This window comes from Oncorhynchus masou, chromosome 23 (genome assembly GCF_036934945.1).
Source record: "Oncorhynchus masou masou isolate Uvic2021 chromosome 23, UVic_Omas_1.1, whole genome shotgun sequence".
NCBI lineage: Eukaryota > Metazoa > Chordata > Actinopteri > Salmoniformes > Salmonidae > Oncorhynchus > Oncorhynchus masou.
The window spans coordinates 41,267,809-41,283,920 of record NC_088234.1 but is presented as its reverse complement, the minus strand read 5'-3'; the positions used below and the strand labels follow the sequence as shown (position 1 = coordinate 41,283,920).

The 16,112-nt window shown below is 38.0% G+C and overlaps 1 protein-coding gene across 1 annotated transcript; it reads left to right on the top strand.

Annotated features, from left to right (window-relative positions):
• The first annotated feature begins 10,022 nt into the window (after positions 1 to 10,022).
• LOC135509979 (homeobox protein EMX2-like) lies at positions 10,023 to 14,195 on the top strand. The gene is made up of 3 exons (XM_064930793.1): positions 10,023 to 10,726; positions 12,130 to 12,314; positions 13,764 to 14,195. The coding sequence occupies exons 1-3, from the start codon at positions 10,339 to 10,341 to the stop codon at positions 13,935 to 13,937; spliced, it is 747 nt and encodes a 248-aa protein (XP_064786865.1). The 5' UTR covers positions 10,023 to 10,338; the 3' UTR covers positions 13,938 to 14,195.
• Positions 14,196 to 16,112: the final 1,917 nt, after the last annotated feature.

Here is a 16,112-nt window from a genome sequence, read left to right as displayed (position 1 = left end):
GACACAATCATGAAGTGGAACGACATTTATTGGATATTTCAAACATTTTTAACAAATCAATAACTGAAAAATTGGGCGTGCAAAATTATTCAGCCCCCTTAAGTTTAATACTTTGTAGCGCCACCTTTTGCTGCGATTACAGCTGTAATTCGCTTGGGGTATGTCTATCAGTTTTGCACATCAAGAGACTGAAATTTTTTCCCATTCCTCCTTGCAAAACAGCTCGAGCTCAGTGAGGTTGGATGGAGAGCATTTGTGAACAGCAGTTTTCAGTTCTTTCCATCCCTTCTCGATTGGATTCAGGTCTGGAATTTTGACTTGGCCATTCTAACACCTGGATATGTTTATTTTTGAACCATTCCATTGTAGATTTTGCTTTATGTTTTGGATCATTGTCTTGTTGGAAGACAAATCTCCGTCCCAGTCTCAGGTCTTTTGCAGACTCCATCAGGTTTTCTTCCAGAATGGTCCTGTATTTGGCTCCATCCATCTTCCCATCAATTTTAACCATCTTCCCTGTCCCTGCTGAAGAAAAGCAGGCCCAAACCATGATGCTGCCACCACCATGTTTGACAGTGGGTATGGTGTGTTCAGGGTGATGAGCTGTGTTGCTATTACGCCAAACATAACGTTTTGCATTGTTGCAAAAAAGTTCAATTTTGGTTTCATCTGACCAGAGCACCTTCTTCCACATGTTTGGTGTGTCTCCCAGGTGGCTTGTGGCAAACTTTAAACAACACTTTTTATGGATATCTTTAAGAAATGGCTTTCTTCTTGCCACTCTTCCATAAAGGCCAGATTTGTGCAATATACGACTGATTGTTGTCCTATGGACAGAGTCTCCCACCTCAGCTGTAGATCTCTGCAGTTCATCCAGAGTGATCATGGGCCTCTTGGCTGCATCTCTGATCAGTCTTCTCCTTGTATGAGCTGAAAGTTTAGAGGGATAGCCAGGTCTTGGTAGATTTGCAGTGGTCTGATACTCCTTCCATTTCAATATTATCGCTTACACAGTGCTCCTTGGGATGTTTAAAGCTTGGGAAATATTTTTGTATCCAAATCCGGCTTTAAACTTCTTCACAACAGTATCTCGGACCTGCCTGGTGTGTTCCTTGTTCTTCATGATGCTCTCTGCATTTTTAACGGACCTCTGAGACTATCACAGTGCAGGTGCATTTATACGGAGACTTGATTACACACAGGTGGATTGTATTTATCATCATTAGTCATTTAGGTCAACAGGAGAGAGGTCTCTCTGGAGAGAGTTTGCTGCACTGAAAGTAAAGGGGCTGAATAATTTTGCACGCCCAATTTTTCAGTTTTTGATTTGTTAAAAAAGTTTGAAATATCCAATAAATGTCGTTCCACTTCATGATTGTGTCCCACTTGTTGTTGATTCTTCACAAAAAAATACACTTTTATATCTTTATGTTTGAAGCCTGAAATGTGGCAAAAGGTCGCAAAGTTCAAGGGGGCCGAATACTTTCGCAAGGCACTGTAGATATAGGAAATCCCAGGACATAGTGTCTACAATACTGTAATAAGCTCACATAGTTATTTTTTTATATTTTTTTTAACCTTTATTTAACTAGGCAAGTCAGTTAAGAACAAATGGTTTACAATGATGGCCTACCAAAAGGCCTCGTGGGGATGGGGGCTTGGATTAAAAATATAAATATAGGACAAAACACACATGACAAGAGAGACACCACAACATTAATTAAAGAGGGACCTATGACAACAACATGGTAGCAACACAACATGGCAGCAGCACAACATGGTAGCAGCACAAAACATGGTACAAACATTATTGGGCACAAGCAACAGCACAGAGGGCAAGAAGGTAGACAACAATACATCACACGAAGCAGCCACAACTGTCAGTAAGAGTGTCCATGATTGAGTCTTTGCATGAAGAGATGGAGATAAAACTGTCCAGTTTAGTTGCTGTCACAAACTCCACACAGTTGTCACTGACTAGTTAGATATTAATTTCCCAGTGAGCAAATCATTTCTGTACTTAACAGCATTCATATGACTTCATTTTTATCAGGCTTTTGCTTTGGCAGACCTTGTTTTTTAATTGCCATTTGTCAATAGTTGCATTCATGACTTTTATCAAATTGTTTTGTGTTCTACTTGTAGCCCTGGTTGTCCTGAAAATATAATGATAAAACAATTCACTGTGGGGCAATTCATGCCCAGGCATGTGAAATTCATAGATTAGGGCCTAATGAATTTATTTCAATTGACTGATTTGCTTATATGAACTGTAACTCAGTAAAATCTTTGAAATTGTTGATGTTGCTTTTATATTTTTGTTCGGTATAATTGGTCTCACTCAATATCTAGTGTCTGGTTCTATTTTAAATCATTCAACCATATTGCATGTTTATAGATAAAGCCTTTATTAACAAAGTACTTTGGGCAACAGTTTATTTCTCTGTTGAGACTCGAGGCCTGAAGGGTTGGTTAGAGCATAGCTTGTTCTTTGTAGAGTTTTTCTTACACTTGGTCCTTTTTAAATAAAAGTCACGAATGCAACAATCAAATCGTTTTGTGTTCTACGTGTAGCCCTGGTTGTCCTGAAAATGAAATGGTAAAACAATTCACTGTGAGGACAAATATAAGGGCTGGATTAATGAAAGTCAGATAAATGAAATGTCGATTTTTGCTAGAATCTCGGGACTGATAGGGTTTACACCCTTGGATTCGAGTGAGCATGGCTGGGGAGAGTTTCCACCATATTTCTTACAGCAGTCCATTCCTTTTAAATCCATAAGGGGGAGTGAAAGCTAGAGAATCGCATTTAATCTTATATCTCAGTTGAAATGGCTGAAAATCTTAAATCCAGAGGTTAGTTCATTTGAGAAAAGTTGTTCCCTGTTAGTTTTAATTCTCCTTTTGGGTGAAATACATGATTCTACTTGAGAATGTAAAAACAAGTAACAAAGCTCTTTGTGGGTTTATGTAGCCTAGGCTGGCTATACAATTATGTAGGGATAGGCTATGTAACAAAGGGTTCAATCATCTCCCATTCCCATCCCCATCGAGTGTAGGCCTACTCGTTTGACCTTTGGATTCTACCCATAAGAATGTGTAAAGAAGCTATGGTTGGTTTCATTTCGAATCTTACATTTTCATGCAACCAGTCTGTGTCCATTCTTTACGCGTCCTATTAACTACCCAAACCACAACACTCCCCCTCATTAGTTCGATAGACATATTTGTGTGATTTTGGATCTTAGGCCTGATTTGATATATTAGTGGTGGGCCTACTGTGACGTGTCTGAAATGCGTGTAGAATATGTTATATTATTTTGCCACCGTGGAAGGAGGCTATTTGCAGTGATCTCTGCAAGGAATGCGCTACAACTATTTCCTCTTGAGGTATTGACATGCAGTTGTATTTGAAGCAAAGCCATGTAAAGTAGCTACATATCCGAAACCAGAAAGGCAAGGGTGATGTATAAATACAAAACGAAAAAAGCTAAAAAGAAAATTCATCAAATATAGGGCTAATGTAGATTGTTTGATTGTTTGATATATGCTGCAAATATAGGGCTGTCAAATGCATAAATATTATTCCGTTGCGTACACATCTGTGGTTGTTTTTTTCTTTCAAAAAAGTTACCTTTATAGGGAACTGGGGTAACCTGTTTTTCATGTCAATTTAAAAGGAGTCGGCTAACACCGTAGTCTGAAAAATCAGGTGGGATATGTTAACTCGCACTCACAGTCACACAAACACACCTTTAGTTTCGAAAATCACGGCCGATTAAAATGTGCAATATTAGGGCTATGATTATGAAGATAGGGGAAGCTGTGTTGGCCAATATGTTTGCTTTTTTTTCTCGACAGAATTAGTTCGCAAAAGTGTAGCAGAGTGCAAATGTTATGATACAGCGTATTGGTTTTACGTGAAGGCTGTAGAAAATACTAGTCCAAAGCTTATCATTCAGCAATATTTTACACGTGTATTTTTTCAATAGTCATTATGCAAAAATGTTGGCTCTAGAATAGTTTGTAGGAATTATTCTGCCTCAACAGCTATTTTCATCCGTTTCAATTTGATGAACATGGAAAAATATTACATGATTATATTAGCTTCCTATATTAGATATGTCAATGCATCGTAGCCTATGTTGTGACTTAATAATCGATTACTTTATTATTTGGGGGGGGAAATAGTTTGAAATGCTTCATCTTTACACACAATTTTGATAATTAAATAGGCTAGGCCTATATCAGTGCCTTCGGAAAGTATTCACACCCCTTAAACTTTTCCACATTTCTCGGTGTTACAGCCTGCATTTAAAATGGATTAAATTTACATTTTTAACATTATTTTTTTGAATGACTATTTCATCTCTGTACCCCACACATACAATAATCTGTAAAATCCCTCAGCCAAGCAGTGGATTTCAAACAAAGATTCAACCAAAAAGACAATGGAGGTTTTCCAATGCTTCACAGCAAAGAAGGGCACTTATTGGTAGATGGGTAAAAAACTAAAAGCAAACGTTGAATGTTATCCCTTTGAGCATGGTGCAGTTATTAATTAGACTTTGGATGGCATATCAATACACCCAGTCACTACAAAGATGCAGTTGCCGTAGAGGAACTAAACCGCTCATGGATTTCACCAATGGTGACTTTACAACAGTTAAAGAGTTTAATGGCTGTGATAGGAGAAAACTGAAGATAGATCAACAGCATTGTAGTTACTCCACAATACTAACCTAACTGACAGAGAAGGAGTCCTGTACAGAATATTCCAAAACATGCATCTTGTTTGGAACAAGTCACTTAAGTAATGCTACAAAAAATGTGGCAAATCAATTAACTTTTTGTCCTGAATACAAAGTGTTACAATACATTCGGAAGTACCACTCTCCATAGTTTCAAGGATAGTGGTGGATGCATCATGTTATGGGTATACTTGTAATCAGTAAGGACTAGGGAGTTTTTCCAGATAAAAAAATCATGGAATGGAGCCAAGCACAAAACCTAGTTCAGTCTGCTTTCCACCAGACACTGAGAGATTAATTCACCTTTCAGCAGGACGATAGTCTAAAACATAAGTCCAAATCTACAGTGAATGTTTCTGAGTGGCCAAGTTCCAGTTTTGACTTAAATCTGTTTAAAAATCTATGGCAAGACCTGAGAATGGTTGTCTAGCAGTGACCAACAACCAATTTGACAGAACTTTCAAAATAATAATGGGTAAATATTGCACAATCCAGATGTGGAAAGCTCTTAGAGAATTACCCAGAAAGACTCACAGCTGTAATTGCTGCCAAATGTGATGTTAACATGTATTGCTTCAGGGGTTTGAATACTTATCTAATCAAGATATATTTGTGTTTTATTTTTCTTCATTTTTTTTGTTGTTATACAAATGTTAGAAGTTTTCTTCCACTTTGACATTACAGAGTATTTTGTGTAGAAAGTTGACCAAAAAAAATACAATGAAATAAATTTGAATCTCACTTCGTAACACAACAAAATGTGGAAAAAGTCAAAGGGTGTGAATACTTTCTGAAAGCACGATACAAAGCGATGACATAATATGTTTCTCGTGAGTACAATTTCGAAGACATAGTTCAGCCATTTTTCTCACATTCTTGTTGTTTCCTGTAACTGAAATTAACACATTTAGAGTGTTAGTAAAGAATAGTTAAGCTGCAACTTTTTAATAACGGGTGTAAAAAGCATAGTAATAATTCTACCGCACTATCGCAAGATGTCCACCGGAGGCCGGCAGCGCACCATCGCTGAATGTTGGTCAAAACCATAGAGAAGAATAGAGGACTGTTGTTTGTGTCTATCCGTTTATGGCGTCTGTGAGAGTACCTGCAGCTCCTTTGAGGCCATCTCGATTTTAAAGTATTGAATTTCTTCTTCTACTACTTCTATGAGTTGGTAAAGAAACTGAAAGGGTGCATACTGCCACCTGCAGTGTGCTGTTTGAACAGGTATAAAGTCAAGGTTGAGAACTTCAAGTTCTTCGGTGTCCACATCACTGAGGATCTATTATGGTCCACACACACCAACACAATTGTAAAGAGTGCGCAACAATGTCTTCTCCCCCTCAGGAGGCTGAAAATATTTGGCATGTGCCCTCAGATCCTGAAAAAGTTCTACACCATGCACCATTGAGAACATCTTGACTGGCTGCATCACCGCTTGGTATGGTAACTGCTTGGCAACCAGCTCTACATCGGGTAGTGCGTACAGTCCAGTACATCACTGGGGCCGAGCACCCTGCCATCCAGGAAATTGTCAGACTCCAGCCACCCAAGTCATAGACTGTTCTGTCTGCTACTGCACAGGAAGCAGTACCGATGCACCAAGTCTGGAACCAACCAATTCTTGAACAGATTCTACCCTCAAGCCATAAGACTGTAAATAGTTAGTTAAATAGTGAACCAAATAGCTACCTGGGCTATCTGCATTGACCACTAACTTTTATTGACTCATCACATACGCTGCTGCTACTGTTTATTATAGGTCATTTTATTCCTAGTTATATGTACATATCTACCTCAATTACCTCGTACCCATGAACATCGACACGGTACTGGTACCTGTGTATATAGCCAAGTTATCGTTGCTCATTTTGCATTTATTATTACTTTTATTATAACGTGTTTTACTTTTCTATGATATCTCCATTTTCTTTCTCTCTGCATTGTTGGGAAGGGCCATAAGTAAGCATTTCACTGTTACTACACCTGTTGTTCATGAAGCATGTGATGAATAAAATGTGATTTGATTTACTGCTACTTGACGTTATGGAATGTTTGCACACAAGTATAAATCATTGGATGATCCCCCTGATAACCCGGATGGAATTATGTGATTCTTCCTTAACCCTTAGGAAGTCCCACCCACTAGACTACTTAAAAATAGTGAAAGTCAATGGGCGCTGCTCATGCTACAAGATAGGCTTTTGGGTACTAGATTCCTCTATCTATCTCTATGGTCAAAACCAAGAAGTCGCACGAACCATAATGGTTTAGAACCATCCGTCATGGATGCTGTTAAAAAAAAAAGTTGAGTTTTTCCAAAATAATCTAGGACTATACAAACAGATATGCAACGGAAATAAAAAAAAACTGCAAAAAAAAATCTATGATAAACAAACGATTATCCGCGTAAGTACATATTTGCATTGCCAATGCTACCAGTAGGTGACGCAGTTTTGAACAGCTAGCCTACTGAGCCTACACCCATGAGAAACGCTCCTTCATCCCTGGTTCATTGAATGGATTCCAATAATAAACAATCCAAAGAATGAGACCAGTGTAATATAAGGGAATCTTGCGAGCTATATTGTTAACAATGTTTTATTCATTTACCTCTTAGCATCAATTCACTAAAGTAGATCTAACTGAGTAGACCTTAATTTATTCGTTACTACATAGGCATGTGGCCTATTGTTATTATTATGCTATTAATATCATAATTTCTGGAAAATAATACTGATGAACTAATAATAACTGATAATAACAATAATAATTGTTCTATTTTTTTTACATGATTTTATTATCACTAATATTCTGCCTTAGTGCTGAAGTAGATGCATTAGCCTACTGTTTATCAGTCTGTAACTGCAAAACGTCCGTTATCTCATTGACTAATGCAGGCCATTATGATATATAGGCCATCTGATGCCTGGAGTATGCCAGACAATGTCTTGCTGTAGGGCTACACAAAGAAGCAGCAAGCTGCACTGTGTACAGAAAAGGACAAGCAAGATAATAACAAAAAAACAGAGACATCCCACTGACCCTTCCACCACTACAGTCACGGAAAGAGCAAGCAGCCGTAAGATTGGTCACTGCCATGAACCAACCTGACCACCCTCCACATGATCTCCTACCACAGAGAAAGGGAGACAGTATTGGCAGAGTCCTCTGAAACCAGAACCGACTGTCCAAAAATCAACGCAAGGACAAAAAGGCTGGTCAATTCTACCACAGCCACAGCCATCAGACTTTGATTTTGTGATTTTTTAACTGTATTGTTTCCTAAGACATGGGACCTTTTTGATTTAATGTAATATATTGTGTTTTTTTTTTAAATATTGTCTAAATGCCGCTGTGCATTCTGCAAAATGTTGTCTTGCTGACTGCGAGTATGAATTAAATAAATCAATACAGGCCTATAGCAGATAAAATGTCAATCATATGCACAGGACGTTTCGAAAGACATATGGGACCTTTTTAATTGAATGCAATATCTTGTGTTTTTTAAGTGTTGTCTAATTGTAACTGTGCATTCTGCAAAATTCAGTATTGTGGACTGCGAGCGTGAATGAAATAAATCAAATCAAATCAGGCCTACAGCAGGTCAAATGTAAATCATACGCACAGGACCTTTTCAAAGACACTGCACATAGAGGGAAATAGTGCATATTCCTACGCAAGGAGACAACGGCCTACAATGGTGCAATGTTGCAATATCGATGTGCAACACAAATGCTTATTGGGGTTATAATTTATTAAAATAACACAATGCGTGCTGACTTCAGTTAAATTTTCATCATCCCAGCTTTCAGGTACAAGCCATGGCTTGCTACCATGTTATCATAAGATCGACTTGGCACTAAAGCCTACATGAGCTGTCCCGACGTAAAATTTGTTCAACTGAAGTCATCCTTCGATATCTTTATTTTATATTTTTAAGTATATCTTAGATTTAATTCGCAAAAGTGTAACCTTGGCATAATATGAATTGACCTAATTAATAATCATAATAATCCATTTTTTTTAAATGGATTTGTTGTTATTCATAATAATTTTACCATCAATGTAATGGGCTTGTAGTAATGCAGGACGGATTGGCCACGTAGATCTAATAAGCAGAACATCGCAAACAAAGTTAAACTACCGAGACTCATAGCCCGGGCAGATTTGGACTCACAACCCATTTTCTTATAGTCTACTTGTGGGTTGAATCATATGTCCCCGAAGATGAGCTTCATAATTATGACAGTGACTTAAAAACCTACAGTTAAATGAAAGAAACACATAGTTATCTTATTCCAACTGAGGTCCTTTATTGGATTAAGAAAACCATCATGCGCATTTTCATGGAATTCAGCAATAGCAAAAATAATGAAGATATCACTAATACATGGAGACCTATTGCGGCATATAATAGGCTATATGTTACAGGTGGATTTATTATTATGGTACAGACATTTACGCTAATTGGAATGGTCAAATAAAAGGCCTGCATCTTCCTATGCACTTTGTAAACCTCAAATTACAAATGATAAACCTTTCGTCAGTGAATGCTTGACTTGCATTGAGCAGAAATTAGCCTACGCAAAAAAAGTTGTGTTTAGGGTAATTTACGTAGGCCTAAATTAAATGGGTCGTTTATATGTCAATACAACAAACCAACTGCACTGAATATAGTGTGGATCCAATATCCATCGTCCCAATCTTCCGGCCAATAGAAATTGGGGAGCCTTCAACCCCTAACTAATCACAAACTGATAGGAGAAAATGAAAACACGGAGAGACGAGGCCAGGGTATGTAGTTGGGTATGCTGTAATTACCATAATAATGGTAAATCTAAATTAATATAAAAGGTACCCCTAAAATGTAACATCGGTAAACTCCTATTTAAACAGAACTATGTGGTGGCTATTGGTAAACACACCCAGGTCAATGGCGTAGGCTACATTTTATACTAACAACGTATCACACTTATGTCAAAGAATGTTAAACCGACTCTTAGCCCCATACTTCAACATAAAACTCAACACTGATAAACATAAAGGCCCCTTTAAGACCGACTGTCCCCAGGCCTTATCGGTAGTCAAAAATGCAAACGTAAGTACCTTGAGCTTTTCTACTGGTTCAGCTGAGTAGCCTATGTAAAAATGTTCTGAAGATCTGGTTCTGAACGAATCCGTTCCGTTTTGCTTGAGTCCGCCTCTCCGTGCCTGTTCCTATTGACGCACTTAAAGACTCTTCCCTCAACCTTAAGGCGAGTAGCAGCGACCAATCACCATGCCATTACAGGCTTCAGAGGGAGCTGTTTATGTGACTCCAGCGCTAATTAGGCTCATGAACTAACAAATCGCTTGCACAACTGGTGAGGAACCGATCACATCCATGGATTGTCTGGCGCAGTTGACCACCTTTATGGCTATTTGTTGATTTGTTGTTACTTTGGCTTCTATTCTTGCTGCATTCTTCGTTCCAAAGTTATTTATGCTGACAAACTTTCTCGGTGTGGAGTAGTAACCTATTTTTTTTTACGAAGAACGCCTGCACCTCTTAAACTCTAAGCTGGGGAATTTTGACTATCAAACCATGTTTCAACCGACACCGAAGAGGTGTTTTACTATAGAATCGTTGGTAGCGAAGGATAATCCTCTACCAGTGTCGAGGTCTGAGGAGCCCATACGACCAGCAGCTCTGAGCTATGCAAACTCCAGCCAGATGAATCCATTTCTGAACGGGTTTCATTCCAGCGGCAGGGGCGTCTACTCTAATCCGGACTTGGTGTTCGCTGAGGCGGTCTCACATCAGAACAACTCCGGTGTCCCAGTTCATTCGGTACCACCTCCACACGCGTTGGCTCACCCACTTTCATCCTCACATAGTCCGCACCATCTTTTTGCCAGCCAGCAAAGGGACCCCTCAACTTTTTACCCATGGCTAATACATAGATATAGGTACTTGGGTCACAGATTCCAAGGTAGGTTGAATTTACATTGGTCTTTTTAACGCATTTATTACTTATTTATGCTGTTAAGCCCTTTTTTGGATGTTCCATAGCATTTATGTAGGCCAATATAACATGTAATTATGAGAATAAAGAAACGAATGATACATATCAGTGAGCTATCGAATTTTGGAAATATATGTGCTATCGCCTTGTCTCGGACAGTTTTAAAAACTGTTTTTGTCTGTTATAATTAGAACACTGTTCAACTGGAATAGGCTAGGGTACTTTTAGTAGCCTAATGTACGGCATAGTATTTCTCAATGTGGTGACACGGGTTCAAATTTATTTTGCTGGTAGTCTATAGCCTATATAGCCTATTTTCCATTTTGTTTAAAAAAAAGGAAGTGCAAAGAGTGGACTTTTAAAAAGTCCTTTAGCCTCTAAAACATTTAATTGAAACAAAATAAGCATACAACCGTACAACTGCAGTAGGGCTATATAATTGTGTAGGGCTATATAATTAATTGACTTGTTATTTTTAACAACAAAAAAAGATTATTGAAAAATAAATAATGATTTAATTTGGCCTAGATATTTACTTCATGTTTAAACTGAGTGCAAATCAACTTAACTACATTTCTAGATGCCTGTGTATTTTTTTGTAATCATCCGTGCCTTGGAATAGGCATTGGGTCGTATTTGTGGGCTATGTTTTTATTCCCCAAACTGCTGTTTAAGAAATTGTACACAATGCACTATTTTAAAATCGCACTATTAATGTATCGTCCCCCAAATTGGACTGTCATATTAGAAAATTATTTTTTTTGCTGGTGGATGCACATAATCTTTTTCTGAAAACAGTGACATGCAAATTGTATAATAAGTGAACGATCTGTTTTCATAATGGTTATTTTAATAAGGGTCTTGATAGTAATTCTGACAAAAAAAATAGGCTAAAGTAGTCTATTTAATTCTCCACCACATACTTACAGTATACCAGTGACTGTAGGCTAATGTTAAAAAGAAAAGTTGAAAAGGTTTAGGCTATAGAGGCTTCTAGGCCCCTTTGTGATTGTAGACCATTGTGTTGCTATTTTTTATGTGTAGGCCTAGTGTTTTTAGGATAACCAAAGACTGTAAATCGAAACGGCGCTTATTTTAGCCACTGCATAGCCCTATTGTTCCCATTTGAATAATATAAACTGTATCAATTTGCTATTGTTAAAATTATTGCAAAAAAAATTGTCAAGGTGTTGCTTGTGACTAAATTGGTTTCAATGTTCAATTGAGTGTTGCCGTAGACTTTAGTCAAAAGTTAGAAGGCCCAAGTCTGCGGTATAGCCAAATTATGAGCATAGCATCATCATCTCTTTAGCCTCAGTTTGCAATGTAAGAGTGGTCATAATTAATATCCCTCCCATTGTCGTTTTCAGGTAACGAAACAAGCCCGGAGAGCTTCCTTTTGCACAATGCACTGGCCAGAAAGCCCAAAAGAATTCGGACAGCTTTTTCCCCTTCCCAACTTCTGCGGCTTGAGCACGCATTTGAAAAAAATCATTACGTCGTAGGTGCCGAACGAAAACAGCTTGCGCACACCCTTAGCCTCACAGAAACTCAGGTAAGAAAATGAATTGAATATTCACAAGTGTATCGTTAAGTCCGCATTAGGCCTCCTTTGAATAGGGGATGGATTTAAAAGACGATTGTGTCAAGTTGCACCAGACCTGACATGACGCACAGGTTTGTGGGGTGTTTTTCAAGGGGTGTTTTATAGCCTGTAGGCCTACCTACATTAGGCTATAGGACAATAATAACTTGTTTTCGTGTTGGCTACGGAATCTGTGAATATGCTAAATTTCTCTGAATAGGCTAATTATTTATTGGGAATTCATATGCCAGCCCATAAGTGCCATTACGGGAATTATTTATTCATTTCTTGAAAACACGACAATGTGTTGTCTATTGGGGTAAACTTCACACATGCTATGGTTAATCCGTATTGCACGTCAAATTTAGGAATTTCACATAGGCCTAAATGCTATTCCATTTTAAAAATTGAAATGAAGGGGGGGGATTATATAAATGAAAACACACGTTTATTCATTTTTCAAAATTAGGCCTACTATTGGATTGACCTGTAAACACACAGTTTCAGAGATACAAAAATAAATGTCTACACCACCATCGGCCTTGAGGCTTTTAGTTGGATGAAATCAATGACCATTGTACAACCTCGTTGGGTTGAATTACTTTGTTTTGGGAAAAAAAAGGTTTCCATTCAAAATGGAGGGCAATTAACCAGTTAACCATTTTAAAGGATCTATGGCACGCTAAAAAGAATGAGACGGACTCAATGAATTTCCCTGGCCATATTTAAGATCGTATTTGTGCCTATCAGCTTGTGGAACGGTCGGTGTCTTTTGTCCAAGTGTCACCACCGGCTCTTCTCTAAACGGAGGCTTTCAGAGGGGAATGAGGGAGAAATTAACCATCACCCACTTCAATTAGCTGACTGAAAGCACATTAAATGCACCTCACTTGCCAAGCTGTCAGACGGATGGCTTGTATATATTAATATTGCCCACTAGCCTATTGATATGAATTTACAAAAGGCTTAAAATTAACAAGCAATGTCGCTTTTACATTTTGGGGGAAATTATTAGAAATTAAATGACATTTATTTGTTATGCATTGCATATTCGTAGGCCTGTTTGCGCCCGTTTTTTTCGACCAAGGGGATGTCAATGTCTGGTAATTGGCTTATGTTTGTACTATTAAAAAAATAGAGTATGCAATACATGCCATTTTTGACCTAGGCAATATCCCATCTGAAAATAACCGTACTTCTAGCCTAACTTGTAAGTCATTTAGGGCCTATAGCATTGGGCAAATTTTCACACAGCGATCTATGAGAGCCTATGCAAAAATTCTAGGCCTTTGCACTCCTTTTATAGTCTATGCTTGTATCTCTTTTGCTATTCTGCTATTTGAATTCTAACTTTACGCACATGGATAGTTTTTGTTTCGTATTTTGGTATTTATTGTAGCCTTTATGTATTTCCCTTAGGTAAAAGTGTGGTTTCAGAACCGAAGAACCAAGTTCAAGCGTCAAAAGTTGGAGGAGGAGGGTTCAGATTCGCAACAGAAGAAGAAGGGGACCCATCACATAAACCGATGGAGACTCGCAACTAAACAAGGATCGGGAAGCCCGGAGGAAATTGATGTAACTTCAGACGATTAAAATACGAAATTGTTTGAACCTGGGACAGCCGTGTGACGTGAAGGAAGACATGGCTAAGGATGATGTGTACAGAGAGGCAGAGAGAGGGTAAAGCCAATGTCACATTTCGATTCTTCGGAGATCGGCAGCTGAGGGTGAGAGATCCGATTGGTGGCACTGCTGTCACTACCATGGGTCTGTCAAACCATATCAAATTGCCCAGGCAAAAGTGATTGACAGTATCGTAGTCCACCTACCTGACCACCTTCCACGCATCAACCCACCACTACAATCTCCCACGAACCACCCAAAAATTAATCTCCAATTCACATTGGACATTTGCACTTCTGAAAGTTTCTAAATATGAACGTTTCCACTCAAGATACCAAAATCCACAACTGTTTTTGTAAAACTTAAATTGCATGGTAGACTTTCTGGTAGTTGTTTTAATTTGATAATTTTCTCAAAAACAACTTTGTTTTAACTCTATTTTCAATCTCAGAGATGTTGTGCTTCTTCCTTTTTACAAAGTGTGCAGTCTTTTAATTAATGATTATCGTGTTAAAGTGATTGTGAGAACAGTATGAAGTAGCAGTGCTGCGTTATAGTGTTTTTAAAGAAAATGTATTTCGAAAACTTTATAAAAGTTTATCAAACCACAGATAAAGTACTTAAAGGGAAAGTATCCAGGACATTCCTTAAACCTAAAGCTTTACCATGTCTCCGTTATTCTGTCACGAGCATATTGTCAGGATTTGACCCTTCGGTGAGAGTTGCCACAAAGGACTAATGCAAGAATTGACTGCCGTAGAGGCGAGAAAACGTCAAGCACTGAGCGTATCCATGTACAGAGATACTAAAAGTTAATGTTTCTGTTAAACCCTCTTTTATCAGAATGTAAATAATGTTGTGTTTGTGTTAAGTTTGCTACAATTTTAACACAAAGTATACTTCCAAGAAGTATGTAATTGTTAATATTTTGTCAATAAAGTTTTATCAATATGTTGCGCGCGGAGTAAAAGTAGGGTTTTGATTTTAGATCAACTTTCATATCTTGACATTTTATAAAGAGACCTGTTACGCTCTTCAATTCAAGCGTGTATTATTTAACACTTTTTATAGGCTATTGGCTGCCACCAATCACCCGCTTCATATATCTTGATTTTCGTCAAACCAGTCTCACAATTAGCTTATATTTGAGATAGGCCTATGACTAATTTTAGAAGAAATCCAGACAATGTGGCTTGTTAAAATGAATTTATAAAATCCAAAATAATTTGTCTGTGGCAAGTGCATGGTTGTTTTTTCCGGTGGTTCATTTGCTCCTCAGTCTGATAGACTGCATTAATCCGTTTTTATTTAGAGGGGCAGCGTCTGGTCTGTTCAGGCTACAAAGAGTCCTACGAGCTTTTGTGAAAGTGCAAATCAGTTTAGGCAATTATCATGCGAGTAATATGAGGGGGAAAGGGGATGCATTGCCCAGTGGTCCACTTTAATCTCTTAATCCGTGGATCCAAGGGGGCTTGGTTGGACATAATTTAGTACAATCTGACTACCCCTCACGAAGCGATAAGGGAAGGTTGCAATGTGCAGCAAAATGAGATCTTTGTTTAAAATCTTGTCTCCGACAGCCACGAGTAGGATATGCGTACACGCGCTCTTCCCACAAATTGATCACAAACAAAACAGCGTCAACGCATGTATACGCTTTTCCCATTTGATTGTTTAGCCTATTACGCTTGTACGGCAAAAATACATTATATATTTTTGGGGGTTGTTTTTTACATCTAAGAGCTTAATAGAACAACGTCTTTTTGTTTTACAAGTGACTCAAACATAACATTTGATTATTTATTTATTCAGGGAAAACCCATTGACACCAATGTCTCATTCACAAGGGTGCCCTGGTCACAGTAACAAACTTAAATACAATATGGAAACAAAACAGCCATCGATACAAAGTAAAAAATACAATAAAAAAATACGGCACAACACAATTTAAGAAAAACGGTTATATTCCTCAGTTACAAAATGTTATATTCCTCAGCTACTAAATCCCCAGTCAATCATTTAAATTGCCATAGCCGCACTAGAACATCCTATTGTAATGAGTTTTGTGAATTGTTTGAGTAGTGAGGTGCATTAAAAGTAAGAAATTATTTACCTAATTCGGTGGAGATCCGAGGAACCTCAAGA